The 22,220-nt window shown below is 44.6% G+C and overlaps 1 protein-coding gene across 2 annotated transcripts in view; it reads right to left on the reverse strand.

Moving 5' to 3' along the window:
• ABCA1 (ATP binding cassette subfamily A member 1) overlaps positions 1–22,220 on the reverse strand; it is a 130,368-nt gene that overhangs the window by 33,960 nt on the left and 74,188 nt on the right. Inside the window, exons 9-24 of one of the 2 annotated variants that reach the window (XM_079113700.1) lie at positions 21,884–22,124; positions 19,502–19,641; positions 19,058–19,174; positions 15,144–15,341; positions 14,234–14,439; positions 13,464–13,640; positions 11,677–11,899; positions 10,338–10,559; positions 9,096–9,300; positions 7,897–8,010; positions 5,158–5,329; positions 3,773–3,904; positions 2,584–2,726; positions 2,228–2,365; positions 1,278–1,498; positions 3–75 (exon numbers count right to left, since the gene is read on the reverse strand). In XM_079113700.1, coding sequence (XP_078969826.1) covers positions 3–75; positions 1,278–1,498; positions 2,228–2,365; positions 2,584–2,726; positions 3,773–3,904; positions 5,158–5,329; positions 7,897–8,010; positions 9,096–9,300; positions 10,338–10,559; positions 11,677–11,899; positions 13,464–13,640; positions 14,234–14,439; positions 15,144–15,341; positions 19,058–19,174; positions 19,502–19,641; positions 21,884–22,124 — 2,722 coding nt within the window. The remainder of the gene's footprint in view (positions 1–2; positions 76–1,277; positions 1,499–2,227; positions 2,366–2,583; positions 2,727–3,772; positions 3,905–5,157; positions 5,330–7,896; positions 8,011–9,095; positions 9,301–10,337; positions 10,560–11,676; positions 11,900–13,463; positions 13,641–14,233; positions 14,440–15,143; positions 15,342–19,057; positions 19,175–19,501; positions 19,642–21,883; positions 22,125–22,220) is intronic. The other variant, XM_079113699.1, reaches the window with a different exon arrangement.

Consider the following 22,220-nt stretch of genomic DNA (forward strand, 5'->3'; position numbering starts at 1 on the left):
ACCGATGGTCAGCGTGTCACTTTCATGGTCGCTGCCCAGGCCAGCATCAGAACTGCTCTGAGAAACACTGTCCTCCTGATGGCAAAGAAGGAGGTGAGAATGGGTCAGGGACCGAGCAAGGTACAACCACCACCACCTTTGCCAGAGAGGGCTTCCAAGAAGCTCTATTGTGTAAGAACTAGAGCAAAAGCTTTTCCTGAGATGCATGAAGCTGGCAGCCAGGGCTTCAGAGGCCACTGTGCGATGCATGAGCCATGTGAACAGCCTTGCTTCCTGGGTAAGGGGTCGAGAAGCAGAGCTGTCAACAAAACCGTGGTTTGGCAGGGATGATGCAATCAGGATGTGCCAATCATTGCAGGCATGGGATTGATTTGGCTATGTGTCTAGTTCAGTGCATCCTAAACTTTAACGTGTTTTCAATCATTCGAGGACCTAATTAAAATGCAGATTCTGAGTCAGTAAGTCTGAATCGGACCCAAGTTGCTTCATTTCTAACAAGTTCCCAGGTAATCCTGATGCTGCTGGTCCTCAGACCACACTTCAGTAAAGAGTTTCTAGTTAAAAGGTGGTAAATAAGTGGACAGGAGTTCAAGGTTAGAATTAAGATGTATTAGATGCCATTATTCAATACACAAATAAGTCTCAGGCATGTACTGTGACAGAGGAGAGAATACACCTGGTTTGGGGTTCTAGTCCCACCTGCTATTTATTTTTTAGATGACCTTAAATTAGCTAACAAATTCCTATAGGTCTCACTTCCCTCATCTGGGAAAGTAATCATGCACTGTCTTCCTAGGATTGCTCTGTAGTCTGAGATGATAGATGGAAAAAAATTGTAAATGTAACAAAACATAACTATTAGTATTATTTTCTTTTACACCCAGCATCTGTGTGGGATGAAATAAGTGCTTAATAAATATTTGTGTTTTATAGTTTAAAAGTGAAGGTCAGTGAGATTTAAAGATAATAAGCAGGAATGGAAGGACATTTTGTAGCCAACTCTTACCTCTTAGCTAGTCTCTTTTCTGTGACATAATAAAGTCCTCAAAGGACCTTCTCCATCATTCATTGAATAGGAAAAAGGAAATGAGATTCAACAGAACTAGCACAAGAACAGAGGGCTCCAAAACTTTCCACATAGGCTGTATGATGTGAGTGCAAAGTATACAGAGCAGGGAGACAGTGGCTGCATCTTGGGGGACTTGGACAGAGGTGGACAAGCCATCCACAGCCAATAAGTCCTGACTGCCCAGCCCAGCACTGAGACTGCAGCTCACCTTTTTCAGGTATGACACAGTGCTGCTGCTATTTCGGCAGGAACTGAGGGAGGATTCCACATCTTTCTTGACCAGGGTCAGGTAGTAGCCTGTTCCCAGCTGGTTCTTCAGGAACAAGGAGGAGCCCACACAGCACAACTTTCCATGGGAAATGATAGCAATCCTGTCCCCCAGGATGTCTGCTTCATCCATGTGGTGTGTAGAGAGAATAATGGTGCGGCCTGCCAGGCACAAACACAAGGATGTGAGTCCTGTCTTTTCTTATTGATGGTAGTAGAAAGGAGTACAGAGATATCCGCAGGGGTGAGCAGAGAAGAAAGACTGAAAGCTGACTTCAACCCTGTGGCCATGACCCCTAGACTGGCAAAGCATTTATTTAGAACTTGCAAGGTATCAGGAAGCATACTAGGTGGTTTATGTGTATTCTCATTTAATTTAACCCTTCATGAGGAAAGCACCTCTCTTATTATAGGTAAGGAAATGGAGCCAAGCTAAGTGACTTTTCCAAAGCATCAGGGTTGGACAGGTGTACCACAACATAGCTCTAAGCACACTGCCACACATGCTCTTATACTTTCTCATTCCATTCATTTTACATCCACTCTTTCAACAAACAAATTTAGCACAACAAGTTAAGGACAAAGCAGTGAGCAGAGCCTCTGCTCTCAGGAATCTGTCTTCGGGGTAACATAATTGTAATACACACATGTAAGTCCATGCCGTTTCTGTTCCTGCAGGTCCCCAGGTAATGAAGCATAAGCTTCAAGTGTCTTACAAACCAGGCCTCCCATATCCATACTACAGGTGGACACTGAACTTTAGCAAAAGTTCCATTTTTCTTCCTTGAGAAGCAATTCTGTTACCCCCGCAAGAGCATCCATGAGATACAGCCATACATCTCAAGAACCCCTGTCTCCCCGAGTCCGCACCTCAGAGTGCACCTCGGTTACCTTGTCGGTATTTCAGCAGCAGCTCCCATATTCCCCTGCGGGAGTAGGGGTCCACACCAGCTGTGGGCTCATCCAGAATGACAACCTTGGATCCCCCAACAAAAGCCAAGGCCACAGACAGTTTTCTCTGCATCCCACCTACAAGACAGAGCAAGAGACAGGCTCTGTGACCAGCCCCAGATGGTGAGTGAAGGCAGAGATGGTGAGAGATGAATAGAGGCACCCATCCGGAGACATAAGTCCAGGAAAAGGGTCTGTTACCCTTCCACCCTGCCTGGAACCCTGGGCAGCCATTCCTCTGTGTACGTATAAGTGAGGAGGAGGGGGAAAGACAGGGAAGTTGCTCAGGAACTCACCTGACAACTGACTTGTTTTGCTTTTCAGCTTGCTGGGCGGCAGACCAACATCCAGGGCCATCTGTTCCATCTCTGCTTTGACATGCTTCTCAGAAAGCCCCTTCAGGCGGGCATAGAACCAAATGTGCTCTTCCACAGTGAGCCTGGGGACAGAGGGGGCAGGTCAGCTCTGGGCCCTGCAGGATGCACCAGAATTTACTGTCTCCTGACCCAGAATAGAAAAGAATGTGCATGTTTTTCTTCTCCCCTAACCTCAAACCTACCTTTCTTTTTAAATTTTATCAATTTCTTTTATTTTTATTTTTAGTGCACTGTAGTCATACATAACAGTAGATTTTGTTTTGACATATTCATAAATGCATATATTAGTTTTCTCCATTTCAATCCCCAATTTATCAATTTCTAAAACAATAATCAAAAGGAAAGATTCAAGGTAGAACAACAGACAATGACGACATGAGCTGCTCAGGAAGTCAACACTTAAAGGTAACAGCTCATTTCTAAGCTACTCCTCACAGGCTTAGCCACCAGGCAGCAGCAATTGCAATCTGCGTTTCAGGTTCTCAAAGGTCTCACCCATAGTTCCATCAATCATTCTGGCTCAGCACTAACCTGGAGAAGCATCCCCTGAATCTCGAAGAACCACAGACTCTGAGCAAAAGGAGGTTCCTGGGGAGCCCAGAAGCCCAAGTTGCTCATTTTTTAGAAAAAATGGGACCTACAAGGGCAAAAGGCTTTGCCCAAGGTCACAGAGTTCAGGTTTTCTCTGCTCAACTACAAGGGCTCTCTGGGGGCCCACTCGCTGATGGGACCAGCTGAGTGGGAGCAAATGTCATGAGCAATGAACACAGGGCCATTGTACCAAGTGCCCTGAGGCCTCATGGGGCGGGAAGAGGTCAATGTACCAGAACTTCAGGGACAGGGGAGAGGACGGGATGAAAGATCCTGCAGAAGCACACAATGAAGTACACTGCTTCCCGAGCCCCCAATATCCATCTGGACTGAAGTGACATCTCCTGCCCAAACGTACACCCCTGACTTTCCTAAAATCGAAGGACAACAGGTCTCAGTGTGTCTGGGGAGATAAGAACTGCTGTCTCCAAAGAAGGCAAAATGCCTAACTCTCATTTCACCCAAAACTCCTACATCCAAAAAGGGGCCTCTCTTCTCAACATGGTGCAGTACTCACATGTCAAACAGAACATTGTGCTGGGGACAGACCCCCAGGTTCTGCCGGATGGTGCTCATCTCAGAGCGAATATCCTTTCCCAAGATGTAGGCAGTGCCCGAGGTAGGAGGGAACAACCCAGTCAGGATGGACCTGAGGACAAAATTAACAAATGCAGGCATCAGGGCTGACCCTCCCCCACCACTGCAGAACCCATCCAGGGTGAGCAGAGGGTACCAACCCCCTGCTTCTATTCCTTTCTGATGGACCCTAAAAGATCCCCAGCAAAGTAAAGTATAAGCATTTGAAAAATGAAGCTTCCAATATAAAATGAAAGTAACCTTCAAATATGTATTTTGTATACCAAACATTATGTCCATGAAAAACAGACAGATCAGAACAAATTATTCAAAGTTAAGCGAGGTGTGGTGGGGCACACCTGTAATCCCAGTGGCTCAGGAATTTAAAGCCAGCCTCAGCATCTTAGCAAGAACCATCTCAAAATAAAAAATAAAAAAGGACTGATGATGTGGTTCTGTGGTAAAGTTCCCCTGGGTTCAAACACTGGTGGTAGTAGTAATAGTAGAAGTAGTAGTAGTAGTAGTAATAATAATAATAATAATAATAATAATAATAATAATAAAGTTTGTGTTGGTAAGATTTTCAAGTGTCTTAAAAAATGTTCAGCAGCTATAGCACAATATATTGATTCTATATTTTAAAAAAAAAAGAAAGAAAAACAAGAAAAAAACATCACCCTTGAAGATCTTCCCTTTGGAATGGCTGAGGGGCCATATTGAAAGCCACTGAATTTAACCTTTATTTGTTTTTTTATGGTACTAAGGATCAAACCCAGGGCCTCACCCATGCCAGGCAAGAGCTCTACCACCGAGCTATTAAATTCTTAAAAAAAAAAAAAAGAAAGAAAGAAAAAAAACACTGAAGCTAATTAGTGTTTTGTGGCCCTTACCTACTTCTGAAGCTGCCAGGCAGAAGGTCCTCATGGACAATCGGGGCCAAAAGCCCATTCCCACATTTGCTTTGAGACAGGGTTTCTGGAAATTGCCACCTCCCTTCGATGTCTAATCTTTCTTTCCAGATTTTTGCTTCACAGTTCTGACCAAACCAGCTCAGAAGGAGACCCTTTCTCGGAGCAGTCAAAGCCTCAGATTCCAAGAACACTGCGGAATTCTGAGTACTACATGAGAAAGGTCATCAAAACACCCGCCCTGTTTTAGGTTGAAGAAAAAATATCCAGCAAAGACTAGCAGCTGGAAATCATACTCATGACTATGTGATGTTTTTACACCTGTCACCTCCTCATGTGCTCTATCCTGCCCTAGCAACCAACTCAATTTCCTCAGAACTTTCTAGCAGCAGATTCTACGACCACATCCCCTTCTTACATGGTGGTTGTCTTCCCTGCTCCATTGTGACCCAGAAAGGAGGTGATCTGGCCCTCATAAAAATTCAGTGCCAGGCCATCAACAGCCACCTTCATGCCATCTCTGTAAATCTTCACCAGGTTCTGAATGGACACACCCAGTTTCAGGTGGGTGGGTTCCTCTTCCATGCAGACTGTGAAAAAAGAGAGGAGACAGGAATGAACCCACAGAATATACTGAAAGTGGAATGTAAAGACACGGGGAGCTGCACTTGGACTCTCAGCACTGGCCTTTAGCCACGGCCACTCTGGTTTCAAAAGCAAGCAGGAGCCTATACCTATTTATTTAGGGCCCATCTTGGCATTGGTGTCTGAATTAAATGATAAAGCGAATTGCACAGTCTATTGAGGGAGAAAGACTTGACTAGCAATTAAAATATAGAATGCTAATGGCTGTTTTAAAAACACGTCTGAAAATGCCATGGAAATATGACATGCATATCACGGGATACCACTCAGCAAGGAAAACGAATGAATTATTGATACACACCACAACTTAAGTGAATCTTTATGAAACTGTGCTGGATAATAAAAATATATATACCAAAAAGTTACATTGTATGGTTCCATTTCCAAAACATTCTGGAAATAAGAAAATTAGAGAAAATGCAAACAGATGAGTGGTTAGGTTAACAGGCATCAGGGCTCAAGAAAGAAGGGAGGGAGCTGTGACTGTTAAGTGGTAACAGGAGAGAGCTTTGTGGTAATGGAACAGTTCTGCTTTTTTTTTTTTTTGGTACTGGGGATTGAACTCAGGGATGCTTAACCACTGAGCCACATCCACAGCCCTATTTTGTATTTCATTTAGAGACAGGGTCTCACAAGTTGCTTAGTGCCTTGTTTTGGCTGAGGCTGGCTTTGAACTCACAATCTTCCTGCCTCAGCCTCCCAAGCCACTGGGATTACAGGCATGTGCCACTGTACCCCGTCCAGTTTTGCATCTTGATTGAGCCAGTGATGACATGAATGTGTATGTGATAAAACTGTACAGATCTAAATGCACGTGCACACACACACACACACACACACACACAGGACTGAGTGCATGTAAAAACTGAAAGAACATGAAGGTGTGTGAATTGTACTAGTGTCAATGGCATGGTTTTGATACTATGCTACAGTTACACATGGTGCCACCCCTGGAGGGAAACTAGGTGGAGGGGCCAAGAGAACCCTGTCTCACAACTGTTTTGAAATTTCTTGTGAGTCTATCATTATTTTAATATGAAATTTTGGGGGATTTTTGTATTTTTGTGTTTTGTTTTACATGCCACAGAAGCTCAGAGGAAGGAGAATCTAGAAGGGCTGCTCAGGGAGGGAATACTGAAACAGATCTTGGAGAGTGAGGCGTTTAAACAGCAGGAAAGCAGGAGAAAAGGACCACCCCTTACCCAGGAAGGAAACAGTACAGACAAAGGTACAGAGATAGGGAACAATGTGTCAGATTCCAGCACCTGTAAACAATTCTGAGAGGCTGAAACACAAGCTGTGTGCAAGAGAGGAGGCAGAGAAGGAGAAGCAGGAGGACAGTGGCATGTGTACCACACAAAGGAGCTTCATACATTTACCACTGGCCTTTGGGGAAAGGACACACAAGAGATCAGCAGAAGAGGGACCTACTAACGACTTTGGAAGGATCCACACTGAGCACAAACCTAGCCAGAGAACCCAGAAGGCAGAGCCTCTGCTGAACCGGGGGCACCTCTACCTGCAGTCAGGAGCAGGAGAGGATCAAGCCTCTGAGTAGTGAATGGTGAGAACATTAAGAAACGCCACCAGTGAAACTCCACATCATGTACAGCCACAAGAATGGGATCCTGACTAGAATAAATCATACTCCACGTACGTACATTATGTCGAAATACAATCGACTGCCATGTACATCTATAAAGAACAAATTAAAAAAGTAGAAAGAAATAAAAAGAGATAGGACGAGCTCTAGGAGAGCCACTTGGTGCCCACCTCCATGGACTTTCACATGGGTTGCCAGGGCAAGGCAGGCAGCAAGGCTTCCTTGACCTCTTCCCACTAGCTCGTTAGGACAGTATGGTAGTAAGAGAGCAGGAGGTGGAGGCACAGTGATCCAAAGACACTTTCCTAGGAGCCAAGAAAAGAGGAAATGTTCCCCAGAGACCCATACAGGACTCCCCATCAGGTCCACAGCTTTGGACACGAATGGCATGGGACAATTTGGAACAGGTACTTTGTGCAAGATTTCTTTGTCCTTAAAGTGACTTTATTTTTTTATAATTTGCATTCATGTATTTATTCATTTTTTTGATATTTTATTTTATTTTTATTGGTTCTTTTTAGTTATATATGACAGCAGAATTCATTCTGATATAATTATAGAAGCATGGAATGCATCTTATTCTAGTTCGAGTCCCATCTTGTGAATGTGCATGGTGGTGGGATTCACTGTGTTGTTTTCATACACAGGTACAGGGGGAAACTAAGTCAGATTCATTCCATTGTCTTTCCTTTGCTTACCCCCCTACCTTCCCTCTGTTCCCCACTGTCTAATCCATCGCACTTCTATTCATCTCTTCATGTGGTCAGCTTCCACCTATCAGAGAAAACATGAGACCTTTGGATTCTTAGGTCTGGGTTATTTAAAGTGACTTCAGAATAAAGTGCAGGATCTGTCCATCACTTGACCTGTCAGCACACAGTTAGAGGAGGGCAGGACAGCAGTACTTACTTTCTGACACTCCCTTCTGGCTGGAACCAGGGTGGCTCTTCTCATCACTTTCCTCACCAAACCAGTAGGACTTGGTGAAAGGAAAATACCAGGGCCTGGGAATTCCATACTGGCCTGAAAGCAAAGCACAGGTGTGATCCAAGCTGAGCACCATTCCTGTATTCCTGAGGTGTCCCAGCCAGACCCACCCCTCCTTGACACAGCCTTTGGAAAAGGAATAGCCTGGAATGGCAGTGGGTGGCAAGGGAGCTAACCTTTGCTAAAATCTTCTAGGAACAGCATACACTCTGCTCCTCTCTGAGGCCTCCCAACATGCCCCTGAGGCAGGCACCATCCCCCCTTGGGAGATGAGCAGACTGAGCTACACAAGCTCACTTAGCCAGTAAGTGAAGGAGTCAAAATTCAAATCCAGATCTGCATGATGCAGAACTGCATATTCCATGAAGGAAGTTCAGGAAGGTGTGATAAACATCTCATGTCTACCTCCTCAGAGGGGAATCAGAAGGTGAACCAATGGAGCAAACCTTCACTCTCCCCGAATTTGATCTGATATGAGAATATTTCCCAAGGCACATTCCTCTTGGACTTGGTCAAGAAGATTTGTTAATGAAAGTATCAAAATGAATTTTTTTTGACTACTAATTTGATTTAAATCACAGGTAAAATCTTAGAGGCAACAGATTGTATTATTCACAATCTGTAATCAGAAAACAGAACTCCCCTAAAGTTACTTTCCCTAGGGACATAGAATTACAGAATTGAATCAGCACTGGGAGGAATCTCCTGGCTTGCTGATCCAGAGTAGCCCATCTGGATTCACCTTTGAGCACGAGCACTTAGGAGCTGAGTGACCTCAGGCAAGTTCCTTAACTTCTCTGAGTCACAGTTCTCTCATTTGAGAAATCATTGGTTATAACAGTGTAGACTTCTGTGGATTAAATGAACCACAGTATATAAAACACTTTGCACAGTGCCTAACACACAGTGCTCAAGAAATGATTGCCATAGTAGTAGTAATGTTTGATCTTTCAGCATTGGTTGCCTCTCCTTGAACTATTTGTTTGCATTAGGTCTAAAGTCCAAACCACTTTTCAGGGAGCCCCATGCCCTGAAGAAATTCCAACACAAAGCAAGGAAAGCTCTGCAGCCAGAATTTTTTCCCTAACAGATGGCCAAAGCAGTGAGGAAGCTCAGTGTACCTGGAAAGACGGCCTCAATGTACCAGGTCATCACCCCATAGAGGAAGGTGTCAAACAGCATCATGGAGACGGAAGTGGTGAGGTTGAAGCCATCTTCCTCCACAGGGCTCTCAAAGAGGTTGTCCCACTGCACGCCAATGCCCTGCTCCTCAAAAAGGGCAAAGTACTCACAGCCAAACCCAAAGGCCACAGGAGATAGCAGGCTCTGAGAGAAAGAGGCAAAAGTCACTTATCTAGGCAATGTCATTCCTTGCCACTCTCATTTTCCCATAACTTCTTAGGAGAAATTTGAATTTGCAAAATAGATCAATTATAGGATACAGAAGCATTCACCTACAGAGTCCCTTTAGGGGAGGGGGCTCCCTTACAGCACATAAAAATGATTCCATTTATAACTACTCATTAAGCATGTACATTTTATAAATTCATGCAAGAGAGCGTGTACAAATTGTAAAATGTTATGCTTCCAAGGATGCTCCAAGACTCACCTATCCAGTCCCCTGCCCCACCCCCTGCACAGAGTGACATTCATCAAGGTCTTTCTTTACAGGCTCCCTGCTCAGCCAGGGAACATTCAGGATCTGTATAAGAGCCTATTTGGGGCTGCAAATGTCTGTGGGGCCTAGACTGAGGCACCTGAAGTACCCTGTCAGTGACAGTTTCCCTTATAAGTAAATGATCCAGGGACAGCTGGCAAGTTGTCTTATAGGGGCTCTCATACCCTCAAAGGCCACTCCTACTCTGTTCAAGGAAAGGAAATATCTAACTCAGGGATCTGCAGTATACCTGCTCCTAAGTCTTGCTCAGTTCATGAAATATTACTCAAGCCACACACCATACTGTACACAAGGAAGGCAAGAGTCAAGAATGAGCCATCTTTAACCTCAAGAACTTTCAGTCCTATTTGTGGCTGTGACTTTGCAGGAAGCTTCAACAGAACTGGGAGGCTGAGAGCAGAGTTGGCATCTATGGCCTAAAGCTCTTCCCAATTTACCCCCAACCAGGTTCAAGGGACGGTTTGATCAAGGAAACATTCCATTCAATTCAATCCAACCAGCATTCGCAGAGATAAACAATTTAATAACCCAGAAGCCCTGCCTTCAAAGAACTTAGGATCTAGAACTGAGGTTCAACAGCTTGTATTCTCAGCTTGTTGCTTCTACTCATGGGCAACATCAGGGGAGGTCAAGCACCTGATGTGGCCGTGACTACAACTGCTGCAGTGGGTCCAAAATTACTCACGGCAAAGATCTTGACTGTGAAGCCCACGTAGTCCTGCCACGCCACGCACAGGACATAGGGCAGGTACAGTGTGAAGTAGATGATGCCCCCACAGGCTGCTGCCAGGTTGGCCCGGGAGAAGAGAGTGCTAATCAGGAAGCACTGCAGGATGGTCACCACGGCAAACACGGACAGGAAGACAAACACCACGCTGGGGTCGCTGTAGGGCAGCAGGTTTCCTAACTGGGAAGGAAAAGGCCGGTTAAGTGCTGCCTTCACAAGCCCAAGCACTCACTTGCGTGATCTGTGGGATCTTCATTCCCGACTTAGAGAGGATGCATTCAAATCTTGGTTCTGCAGTCCTGCTCTGTGCCTTGGTGAAACTTTGGCCTTCCTTAGCCTCCTTTCCTTGAATGCTCAATGGGTCACTTAGTGAGGAGATAACAAGGCAGGACATGGGATATGCTTTAAACAGTGACTTGGCATCAGCAGCTGCTTATTCGTAACAAAGAGTGGCCAGTATTAAAGTGAACGTCATTTCCTGTCCCTTTGCACTCCTCCCTCTTTGCAAACATTCAATTTTAGATGATAGATCTTTATATAAATAAGTGTGGAGAAAGAAAATTGTGACATATATTAGTGTATAAGACTCGCATAGAATGGCACTGCCCAGAGTCTGCTTTAAGGGAGGGCTTACTAGCTGGCTGTCTCAAGGTGGCCTCCGGTGTCAGCTAAAGAGAGCCACCTGGCCCTGGGGTACAGCCTGCCCACATCCAATGAATGATGCCTTGGGGAGGCTAAGGAACTGGACACTTCAGCTCAGTGCAGGATGCCTGCAGCTGGCTGCCCTCCAGAGCACTCCATGGCACTGGCCCTGTATCATGGTGCCACTCCTCCCTCTGCCAATCCCACATGCTTCATCTCTGCCACAACTGTTGATCCCTAATGAATACCCACGTGCCACACTCAGCCTCTGCTTCTGACAACCTAACCTGCACCAACAGATAGCCTTCTGATTATTGTTTTTAGGAACTCAGGAAGAATCACCACTCAATCTGTCTAAGGAAACCAGTGGCTACACTGTAAAGCAGACAGTGTGGTGCGGTTAGATATTTGCTGGATCCTGGAAAGCCTCAGCCTTGGTTTCCAGCACATCTTAGCTACTAACGAGCTGGGTGGACCCTGGTCAAGTCACTGCTCCTCTCTGGACCTCACTCTCCAGCCCTAAAATGAGGGATTACAGGATATAGCAGGTAAGGTTCCTCTTTCCCTCCTAACGTTTTGGCTTTTATTCTTCCCCTACTCATAGTGGGCTGTTTAGGAGTTCCCCGGCAGGGAGGAGCAAGTGAAGCAGCCTCACCTTCAAGATGACCACCAGCAGGCCAGCACTCACGAGCAGAGGGATGAGGCTGCTGATGAACCAGCTAAACCAGAGGATGCCGTTGTCCAGGCCCATGATCCGCATGGTCTCCTTCAGCCGCGCCTCCTTCTCATACACAATGCCCTTGATGATCACAGCCACAGAGTAGATCCAGGCCAGCGTCATGAAGAGGGGCATTGACCGGCTCATCACCCGCAGGAAGCTGAAGCCAGCAAGGAAGGGCAGGGAAGACCAAAAGACAGGTGTGAGCTAGGATCAGGGGTCAAGGCCTCCGAGCCTGTATGCTAGAGAAGCACCACATCTGAACCACTTAGGGCAGGGCCCCAGACTCCAAAATGTACAGGTTGCCCAATGCTTCATGAGCAGTTTGACACAGAGATAAAAGCTGGGCTAGTGAAGTACTGCAACCCAAATTTCTTGGGAGGCTTGCTTTAGGAACTAGGTAGCTGTGAGATGGTGTGAAGCTGAAAACCAAAGCTAAAAAGTAAAATCCCAACTCAATCTCTCACAGAGTTCAGCATCTCCAAAGTCATCTCACTACTGACATGCTTAGTTTAATTCTCATCACACTGCAGAGAAACATTTCAGATTCCAAACTAGCACAGGAAATACTGGGCTACAAAGTAAGGGGACGTGGAGTTTGGATCCCAAAAGCTAAGGTTCAAGTCCCCAAATCCCCTCTGTGCTGCTTATGCACTTTCTACATGACCACAGGCAAAGGTCCCTAATGCCTCTGAACTCCAGTGCCCTCATCCTAAGACATCTTCCTAAAGTAAGCCTGGGCTTGGGGGCTCTTTGGAAAAGTCTTCCTTTGAAAATATTCTGGTCAATCATTTCAGGTAGAAAAAAGATTTTCTGGTGACCTGGAAAAGCTAGAGTTCACCATACAAGGAAACAGGTAGTTCAATGCAAAAGAGACCAAATGCAGAGGAATACTGCTCTTTCACACACACACAGACACACACACAAACACACACACACACGCACACACACGCACACACACACACACACACAGAGACACACACACACAGAATAAGAAAATATCCAGAATTTGGAGGGACTTGACATATTTGAGATGCCTGTAATAACTACACCTACCTCTGCCCATTCTTTTTGAAAAATCATTAGTTCCCAAGGCACAGTTCCCATAATGAGAACTTAGCTCTTTAGTGACTAAGTGCTAAAAGATTATCTAAAAAGTCTAAGACAAATATGTTTTTCTTTTAAATTATTTATTTATTTGTATTTTTTTTTAATTTTTACAGTCTGCATTTTGATCACTGTACACAAATGGGGTACAACTTTTCGTTCCTATGGTTGTGCATGATGTAGAGTCATACCTTTGCTCAGTCTCACATGCATTCCTTCAAAATGTGGTGCAACAATCATTTAGAGGAAGTGGACAAATTTACAGGAAATCTGCTTTCATACATGTACTATTTCTGAGTTTGGGAGGATGTGGATATGTGTACTGGCATGTGTTTGTCATGACAAATTTTACAAATTGGTCAAATTTTGACCAAAAGGGTAGAGTGTAAAAAATAAAGTCTAGGTAACCAGAGATGAGAAAGGAGGAAGAATTACTAAGCATGTGCACATGTGCGTCTCTGCCACATGGATGGAACTAATGACCATCTACAGTTGGCTAGTTATTTTCACTTACACACACACACACACACACACACACACACACACACACACACGTTCTACGTGGAACAGTGCTAACTGGTTATTTAAATAAAGCTGGTAGCTGGCTGGTAACTTACATGTCATCGACATAACAGGGGTAGGGCATCTGCTGCACATAGACACCAGTTTTCTTCTCGGTGCCCGTCAGCACCCTGATGATCGCCTGCTCCACCACATCCTGCAAGTAGGCGAAGCCCCCCCAGACGTACCGCATATCCTCAAAGGGGTCAGCCCGAGGACCAGGGTCCCAGTACCTAAACCAAACCACAGGTGAGTGAACATTTCTCAGAGACCTCCAGTAAGAAAATCCCATCACCCACAATCCCACCACCTATATCAAGTCACTCTTTTTATTTCTGTAACTTAATTTCTGGTTTTAGCCAATGTGTACACATATTTTTAAAAAGAAACAAGCAGAATAAACAGACTATATTTTGTTTTTGCTTTTTATTTCCACCTTCCTGACTACTTAACACTGCATGGAGTGGATATGACAAAATTTACTTAACCATTTCCTTCTTATTGGTTGTTTGCTTCTCTTCAGAAAAACAAATAGTGTTAGCATGAAGAACCTAAAGGTTGTTTTTCCCTTCTCTTCTGCTGACTTAATTCCTTGAGATTAGCTCTCTTGATTGGAAAAGCTGAATCAGAAGATACTAATATTTTATGACCTTGGAAATCATAGCCCCCCAGCAATGAATGTACCAGTTTTATCAAAATCATACTGTAACCAGTGATTTTTTTCATTGAAATTTCTACTAAATGAGTAATTCAAATAAAGTAGCTCTAGACATAGCAGCTGTCTTGACTTCCCAAGACAGGGCCAGTGTGATGGGATTCAACTTACCCATCCTTGATTTTGTTTGTCCTCTCCACGTTGTCAATGTCCATTCGGATCTTGTACTTGACGTGATGGGGCAGCTCAGCACTGCCTGGAGTGATTCCCGTGAACACAATGCCAGCCCAGAACTTCCTCTCGTCCAGCAGCTCCATGGACTTGTTGATGAGCCGGACCTCTGTGGGTATGGGTTCCAGCTTGTTCAGGTTGACACACTGATGGAGAACAGCCTTCGTGAGAACACCAGCGGCCAGGTAGCAGGCAGTGGCCAGAGAGATCCCACCCGAGAGGTAAACTGATTGCATGACTTAAATCCTCACTATCTAATGTCTCTAAAGTAGTTTTCCAATCTTAACCAAGAATGGGCCTTTCGGTTTTTAACTGAAATTTAAGAGAAATGCTGGAAGTATCTAGAGAGAGAAATTACTTGTATTGATTTTTGTGGGGGAAAAGAAATTGAAGCAATCATTATATCTTATTTCCTCTCTTTCTTCTTAGCAATGATTAAACAGACCCAAACAGCCTTTTATTCATCCCTATAAAATGCCATAATTTTTAGGATTATATTTTTAATATTTAATCTGCCCCTAATTAAAGCTCAGATATCTTTCATAAATAATGTCTTTGTAAGGGAACATTTTATTGCCGTTACACATATCAAAACCAGGAACCTGGAAGAGAATAGATGGAAACACTTGAATCCACACAGAATAAAGCCAGAGTTAAGTTTACTTACTCATTCAAACCAACATTTATTGAGGGCCTTTTGTACCCAAACTGTTAGGCTTGAGGGCGACGGCTAGAAATGGGACTACACACCCACTCAAAGCTTTCCTCCTGCCTCTAACTTTATTGCAATGTATCAAAGAAAAGAATCACCCTAAGTCTTTTCTAAATAATGCACATAACAGATCCTCACCTCCATGAAGCGAGAAATGGTCTGGATTGCCCTGTTGGTCTCATTGAAAGCTTCTCTCCAGGTGTACACAGAGCCATTAACAGACTGGACATCTTCTGGGTGCTTGGCCAGAAATGCCACGATGTCTTGGGCTGTCCAATCTAAGCCATCCAACTGCTGTTCCCAAAAGCGGTCATTGCTTCTGCTGTCCAACAGCGTCTGCCATTTCAAAGAGAACGTAGGAGTGGTGATCCTCCACTACATCTGTGATGTACCAAACCCTTGCCCATACATTGTCTCTCTGTGTGACTTCAAAGAAGTGTTTGAGGTATGTTACAGTGTCTCCATTTTATAGGAGAGAAGACTGATGTTAAAAATAATGATTTCAATCACAGCTGGGTCAACATGCTCATAGTATGAATTCAGACCAGTCTGAATTCTCAGTCCATGTAATAGCTCAGGTTTCCATGATTAACTATAACAATGGACATGGCAATACAATGTTGAGGGATTTATATACTTTACATCTCACATAACACCATGAGGGAGGAACCTTTAATATTCTCCACTGCACACAGGGGAAAGCTCAGGTTCAGAGAGGTTGTCTCTCACATAAAGACACAGTTATAATAAGTAGCAAGGTCTGGATATGAAACCTAGGCCCTCTGATTCTGTGCACCCATCGTAGTGCACACCATCTTCATTAGACATCAAGTCTGATCATCCCAATACAAACCCTACCTCTACACTGATCCCACTTTTACTGCTTAATTTAGGGAACCAATGGTGCTGGTTAAAGCAAATAAAATGCAATCTTTTCCAATAGCAGCACATATGGTTCATGAGGCAAAGGAGGCCCGTTTTCCATTCCTGTTCCTCCCTCACCAGTTGGTTGCTTGTGTGGGTCAATGTGAAGAAGAGGGGCAAGTCAATCTGGTGCTCAGAGAACAGACCAGATCCAGGAGGCCGGGGGCAAAGGTCTGCAGAGGTATGTAGCCAGGAAAAGAGGTAGTTGTAAGCTCAGCAAAGAGATATATCTGCAGCTCTCATCACAGCTTCAAGAGGGAAGAGGAAGCTCTGGCTTTCTGAAGGGTCTGAAAAACCTTTAAAAGTCGGTCTTATTTTCACAAACATCATAAGTTTTTTTTCTCCATGGCCCTTCACTTCCAGACCCTGGTGTCTGTCACATCATAATGATTTTACAGAGTATATATACTGTAATTTCATTAACTATTCCTGAACTTCTGAACATTTAGTTTATTTCTGATTTCTCACAATAGCAATTATTATGGCAATAACACTTCTTTCCTATGGTGACTCCTTTAAAATTATTTCTGTAGGACACATCCCTGGGGGCATATGGAATGGAGATACATGAATGGCATGGTTCTTGAAACCTTCTTTCAAAATTGCTTTCAATAGGGAATAACAATTTGTACCGTCATCAATAAGACAAGTATTTATTTTATAACAGATACAAAACTGTACCTCAACAGAAGTTCACAGAGGCATAGGTTAGCAATTCTGAAACTACTTTACTTGGATGCTTGAACCAAACAAATATGAGTAGAGTGAAGGGATATGGCATTTGGAGTGAGGCCTGCCTTACCCAGTGCGGCGACTGAAAGCAACATGGCCAAGAAGGACAACAAAACCAGAGGGATGTGCCCAGTAAGACTACTGACAATGTAACAGTTCTGGGGGCTTGAGAGGACCAGGAGACTTAAGAGTGCCCTTGGAGGGGTAGGCAGAGACACACCAGGGCCTGGAGAGGGGAGGCCAAGGGCAGCTCAGTAAAGAGAGCAATTCAGCATCAGAGGTCGCTGGGACTCAATCAAGAGAAGTGCCTCCAGATCTACAGGGAGATGTAATGGGAGCAGACACAGCCAGAGACCTCAGAAAGAGAAGAGGTACCACAGAAAAGCGGAAGCCTCAGGCATAGCCTCATGTAACCAGAGGTTAGGCTGCAGGGGTTGCTGAAGACTGAGAAGCCCATGTTTGTGGAGTTAAAGAAGCACTCTTTAAGTCAGAGAAGAAAGCAACCAGACAAGGTTCCTCTGATGTCCACCCATGGGCTGACAAATTCCAAGTCTGTCCAATTGTTCTCCTGTACTGTGACCCCAGCAGCCATCAGCCTGCTGGACATCCCCACTAGCCAGCCAGAAACCAAGAATCATCCTGGTGCCTCCCTCAACCAAGCAGTCACCAGGACTCCCTTCCTATTTATGCCTTGGCCACTCACTTGCACAGACTCTGCCCTAGTGTCTACCCATCCACCCATCTTGCCTGTTCAATTCATGTCATATCAAATAATTCATCTACATCTCCACTACATAAACCCTTTTATGATCCTCCCAGAGCTTAAAGATCCTCAGCATGATACACAAGGCCCTCCAAGGTACACTGTGCCTTTCTCTCTGGTTTCCACTCCCCACTGCCTATCACACATCCAGGATTCTCCCAGCTAGATTCCCGAAGCTGCTCATGGCCCCTTAGGGCTCCTGGTCCTCTCAAGTCCCCAGATCTACTACATGATAATCTCACTAGGCACATCCCTCTGATCTTGCTGCTCTCCCTGGCCATACTGCCTTTGGAAGCCACACAGAAAAGGGCAGAACTTATCCCAAATGTCACATTCTTAGTGCCAACATGGCCACCCCCATGAATACAAAGACATTATGCCTTAAGATCTAGGAGCTTATAAGCAGTTGGAGACTCCAAGGCAAACTATCAATTTAAGAGCAGGGAAACATCTACTTACCCCCAAATGAAAGCTCACGGAATTCATTCAAGTGGACTCTTTATCATTCTCTGAGACTACAGACAATAAGTCCAACTAATAGAAATATGGATTCCAAGAAAAAGGCCAGGAAGAAGTCCGAGACCACACTTAGGTCTATGGCACTGTTGGTGCATAGATCATGTGACTCCTCTATAGGAGATGAACTGAAGCCCAACAGAGAGTCATGCTTAAGAGACATGAGCTATTCCTATTGAATAATAGTAGTATCAGTCCATACCAATCACCATTCACATTTTTTCTCACTCAGGTTCCCTGTTTTAAAAGGCTCTGATATAAGAACTGTGCACATGCGTGACGGAAATAGTACAGCACAGGAGGTTTGGGCTTCTTCATCATGGAATGCTTCTTCCTCAGTAATCTGACCCCCAGAGGACAGTTCTAAACTTCAGAAGAGTTCCCTCTAGTTAGGTGCAGTCTCAAAAACCCCATGCCCCTTGGATCAATGAGACGCAAGTCAAGCAAACTGGCAAAATTCTCTTTGCCTCTTAATGGCAGCATGAACAAAAAGAAGCAGACTCCCTCACCATGGAACAGGAAATAATCCAGAGAATGAGTCAGCCCAAAGCAGGGATGATATGATTAAACAACTCTCAGGCTCAAGCAAAGCAGACATTCTGTTCTTCTCTGACTGCTCTGCTTTTGAATCTAATTGTCTCCAGAGCACTTATCTCCTTCAAGGGGCTGGGAAGCATTAAGTGCAATTCCCTGCCATGCAGTAGTGGCAGCTTTGCACTCATGCAACACCTCAGGGATCAGTACCTCCAGCAAGTCCGCATGTCAGATGACACTTTTGCTCCCACACCTTCTTCCAAGACCTATCTCCAGTGGCTGAAGCCAGAAACGAAAATCAGGTCCTGCAATCACCAAACTACTTCCCAACATCGGCCCTCACTACATTTTATAGGAAACAGGTATTTGACCACGTGAGGCACTGACGCTGAAGTGTACAGGATTATCACTGCACGGCACCATGGTCTCTGCTTCTGGATTGGGAACAGCCCTGTGGATTGAGCTACGCTCACTACATCTCAACCAATGAGACAATTCTCATCTTAGTAGCTTCTGGCAAAGTGACCAGAAACTCACCACTCCAGGATCAAGCCAGGCACATAGCAATCAGAGGGACACTCACCCGAACTAGATCCATTTCTTGGCTATTCTCCATGAAGGTCCAGATCTTGGGGCTGAGTTCTTCCCACATGCCTTCCAGATCATGGAACACAGCCAGCTCCTGGAAGGTCTTGTTCACCTGGAGCCAGGTAGAGAGCCAGGGGCCACAGAATAGGATCAGAGATGGTAAGTCAGTGCTCCCTAAAAAGACCCCATCACAGCGGCCCCTGGCCAGCCCTCTCCCATTCCCAAGAAGTGCCTGCCTGAAGCTATCATTCAAATACCTAGGCTTGGGGAGCTGGCCCACACACAGTGAGTTCTGGGCTCAATCAGATTGTGGTGTCCACTATTTCAAAGTCCCAGAGGCTATGAGCATAGGCACACTCCATCTGAACCCACCTTTACTATTTTTTCCCCTAATTCTAAGAGAATTCTGGGGAGGGAGTCTTGGGCCTGGGCACCTTACCTCGGCCATAACCTGCCTTGTGGCTGGAGTGTCAGGTGTATACAGAATCTTCCCAACAAGCAGAGGCTTGAGAGCTTTCCAAATGATGCGGGAAAGAGGACTAGACTCCAAATTCTTCATCAAATCATTGCAATAAGGAGCTACAAAGATGATAGAAGACACTCATTCATATGCCTGGTCATATACTGATAGGAATTTACAAAGCTTTGGGAGTGAGAAAGACAGTCATAGGTTCAAATCTCACCACTACCAGGTAACTGTCATTTAAACATAATATTACTTGTCTGAGCCTCAGTTTGATCCTCTGTAAAAAGTAGTTTGTAACAGCTACGTGGTAGAGATGTGGGGAAGATAAGCTGAGATGTTTTCTGTAAAGCCTCTAAAGCAATGCTTTGCAAATAATCAGAGCTTCTTATAACTCACAAGTAAGCTGATCTAGAAAAATGTTTTTACTATGCACAAGCCCTCATACCTCTAGACTCATACTATCATGCCAGCCCTAGAACTTGAGAACAAAATTCTCAAGGAGCAACCAGAATCCTAAATTCAGACTTTAGTTTTCAGTGAAAAGCCAAAAATTTCCTTTAATTAATAGACCTCATCACCATTATGCTAACATTTAATAAAAACCTGAAACTGAAAAATCCAAAGTTTTAACAGACAAATGGGTTTTATCCCTGATATATTTTTTAAAGAGTTCATTCTGGGTTTTTTGATTTGTTTTAGCTTTCATTTTGGTTTTGAGATACCAAGTAATGTCTATATGCTGTAAAGATAATAGAAAAATTGGTACGCTGGGAATTGATCTCATGGTCACGCACATGCTAAGCAAGTGCTCTACCACTGAGCTATGTACCCAGCCCCAGAATTTTTTCTGAAGAGGATATTCTCCCAATTACATCTGCTGCACAAATGAAGCCTCCCTTGGGTTGACCTGCAGGCTGGGGGAGAGGAGGCAACAGTGTTTCATGAAGCTGCTTTAATGCCATTCTTTGGGGCTTGTAAAGCAACTTGCAAATGTCTGGAGTGTTTTACTCTAGAGAAGAATAGGAGGTTCTCATGTTACATTAATGCACAAAAAGTCGCCTCACTCAACTGTCTGAAAGACACACCAGTGGCTGGAAATGGAGAAAGGCTCAGTTGCATCATGTTTTCAAAGAAAAGGATGCCATTGTCGAAACTGTAACACTGGATCCCTGCTGCCACTGCTTCAGGACTCACATCCCCACAAAACTGCCCAAGTGTGGCAAGCAGATATGGAGTTACAAGGTTCTTTAACACTGCTTTGTGGCTAAGGACGCAAAACAAACAGCAGATCAAACGCCCAAGTGTGATGGTACACACAAGCCAACGGGTATTTTAGAAGCAGTGTGGTTTACCGGAAAAGGCCCAGAGCCAGGAGAATTTGGGCTTGGATCCCAGGGCTTTTGAATTAGCTATGATGTGGCTTTGACCAAGTCACAACCTCTCTGAGCTTGTGAAATGTAGGGTTATAGAACCTTCCCTGCCGGGTTAATTGTGAGGGTGAAATAAGATCATTTACAAAGAAGGCATGGCACATAAGAAATTTTGCCTAAATATTAGGTTTTGTTGTCATTATTGTTACTGTTATTACTGTGTAAAGCATAACTCAACAAATATTTGTAATAATAATAAAAAGACCATCATCTCATCCTTTTTAAAAATTTCTTTCCAAGCTGAAACAAGGTAGAAGTGACTAATGAAAATGGTATACATGTAAGACACACAACCTGATATATGAATATATGTATACACCATGGAACGATTACCACAATTCAGATAATTATCCAACAGCTCACGTAGTTAGCTAGAGAGAGAGAGAGAGAGAGAGAGAGAGAGAGAGAGAGTGTGTGTGTGTGTGTGTGTGGTGAGAATATTAACATCAACCCTCATAGTACATTTTACATGCACACCACAGTGTTATTAACTATAGTCAACCCACTAGACATTAACTCCCCAGAATTCATTCATCTTGCATAACTGAAACTTCGTACCCTTTGGCCAACATTTCCCATTCCTCCACCCCCAGGTTCTGGCAGCCTCCACTCACTCTTTCATGAGCTTGATTTTTTAAGATTCCACATGTAAGTAAGATGGTACTGGATTTTCTTTTTGCCAGTATCCCATCCTCGATTACTCAGGGAGCCACCTTCCAACATCCCCCAGAAAGCTTTTGGAGGTTGTGATTAACACCACTGTGCACCTAAGATGTGCCAGGCCCCATTCAAAGGACTGGGGGAAACGAGCTGGTTAAGAAGAGATTCCTCCAGGAGCTCAGTCTTATGAGACACGTCAGTGTCCACGGCTGCTACAGAGGAAGTGCGAGGAGTGGGACGGGCTGCGGTCGGCACAGACACTCACTTGTAGAGTTGTCATAGAAGATGTCAGCATCTTCCTCCGTGCCGTTACCTCCAAAGAGGGCTTTGTAGTTGTTGTCCTCATACCAGTTGAGAGACTTGATCTTCAGCCCCCCGCCCTCCGGGTGGCCACAGACGATGCGGGACACAGCCTGGTATATTTGGGTGGAGGAGCTGGAGCTGTTCACGTTGGTCAGAAACATCACCTCCTGTCGCATGTCACTCCAGCTCCTCATGCTAAACAGCTGATGTCAGGGACGGGGAGGAGGAGGAGAAGGGAGGGGAAGGCAAGCCAAGGGCAGAGCAAGGGTTGGGGACAGAGATGAGAAAGAAACGCTTTA

The sequence above is a fragment of the Sciurus vulgaris genome (assembly GCF_902686455.1).
Source record: "Sciurus vulgaris genome assembly, chromosome: 15".
NCBI classification, from domain to species: domain Eukaryota; kingdom Metazoa; phylum Chordata; class Mammalia; order Rodentia; family Sciuridae; genus Sciurus; species Sciurus vulgaris.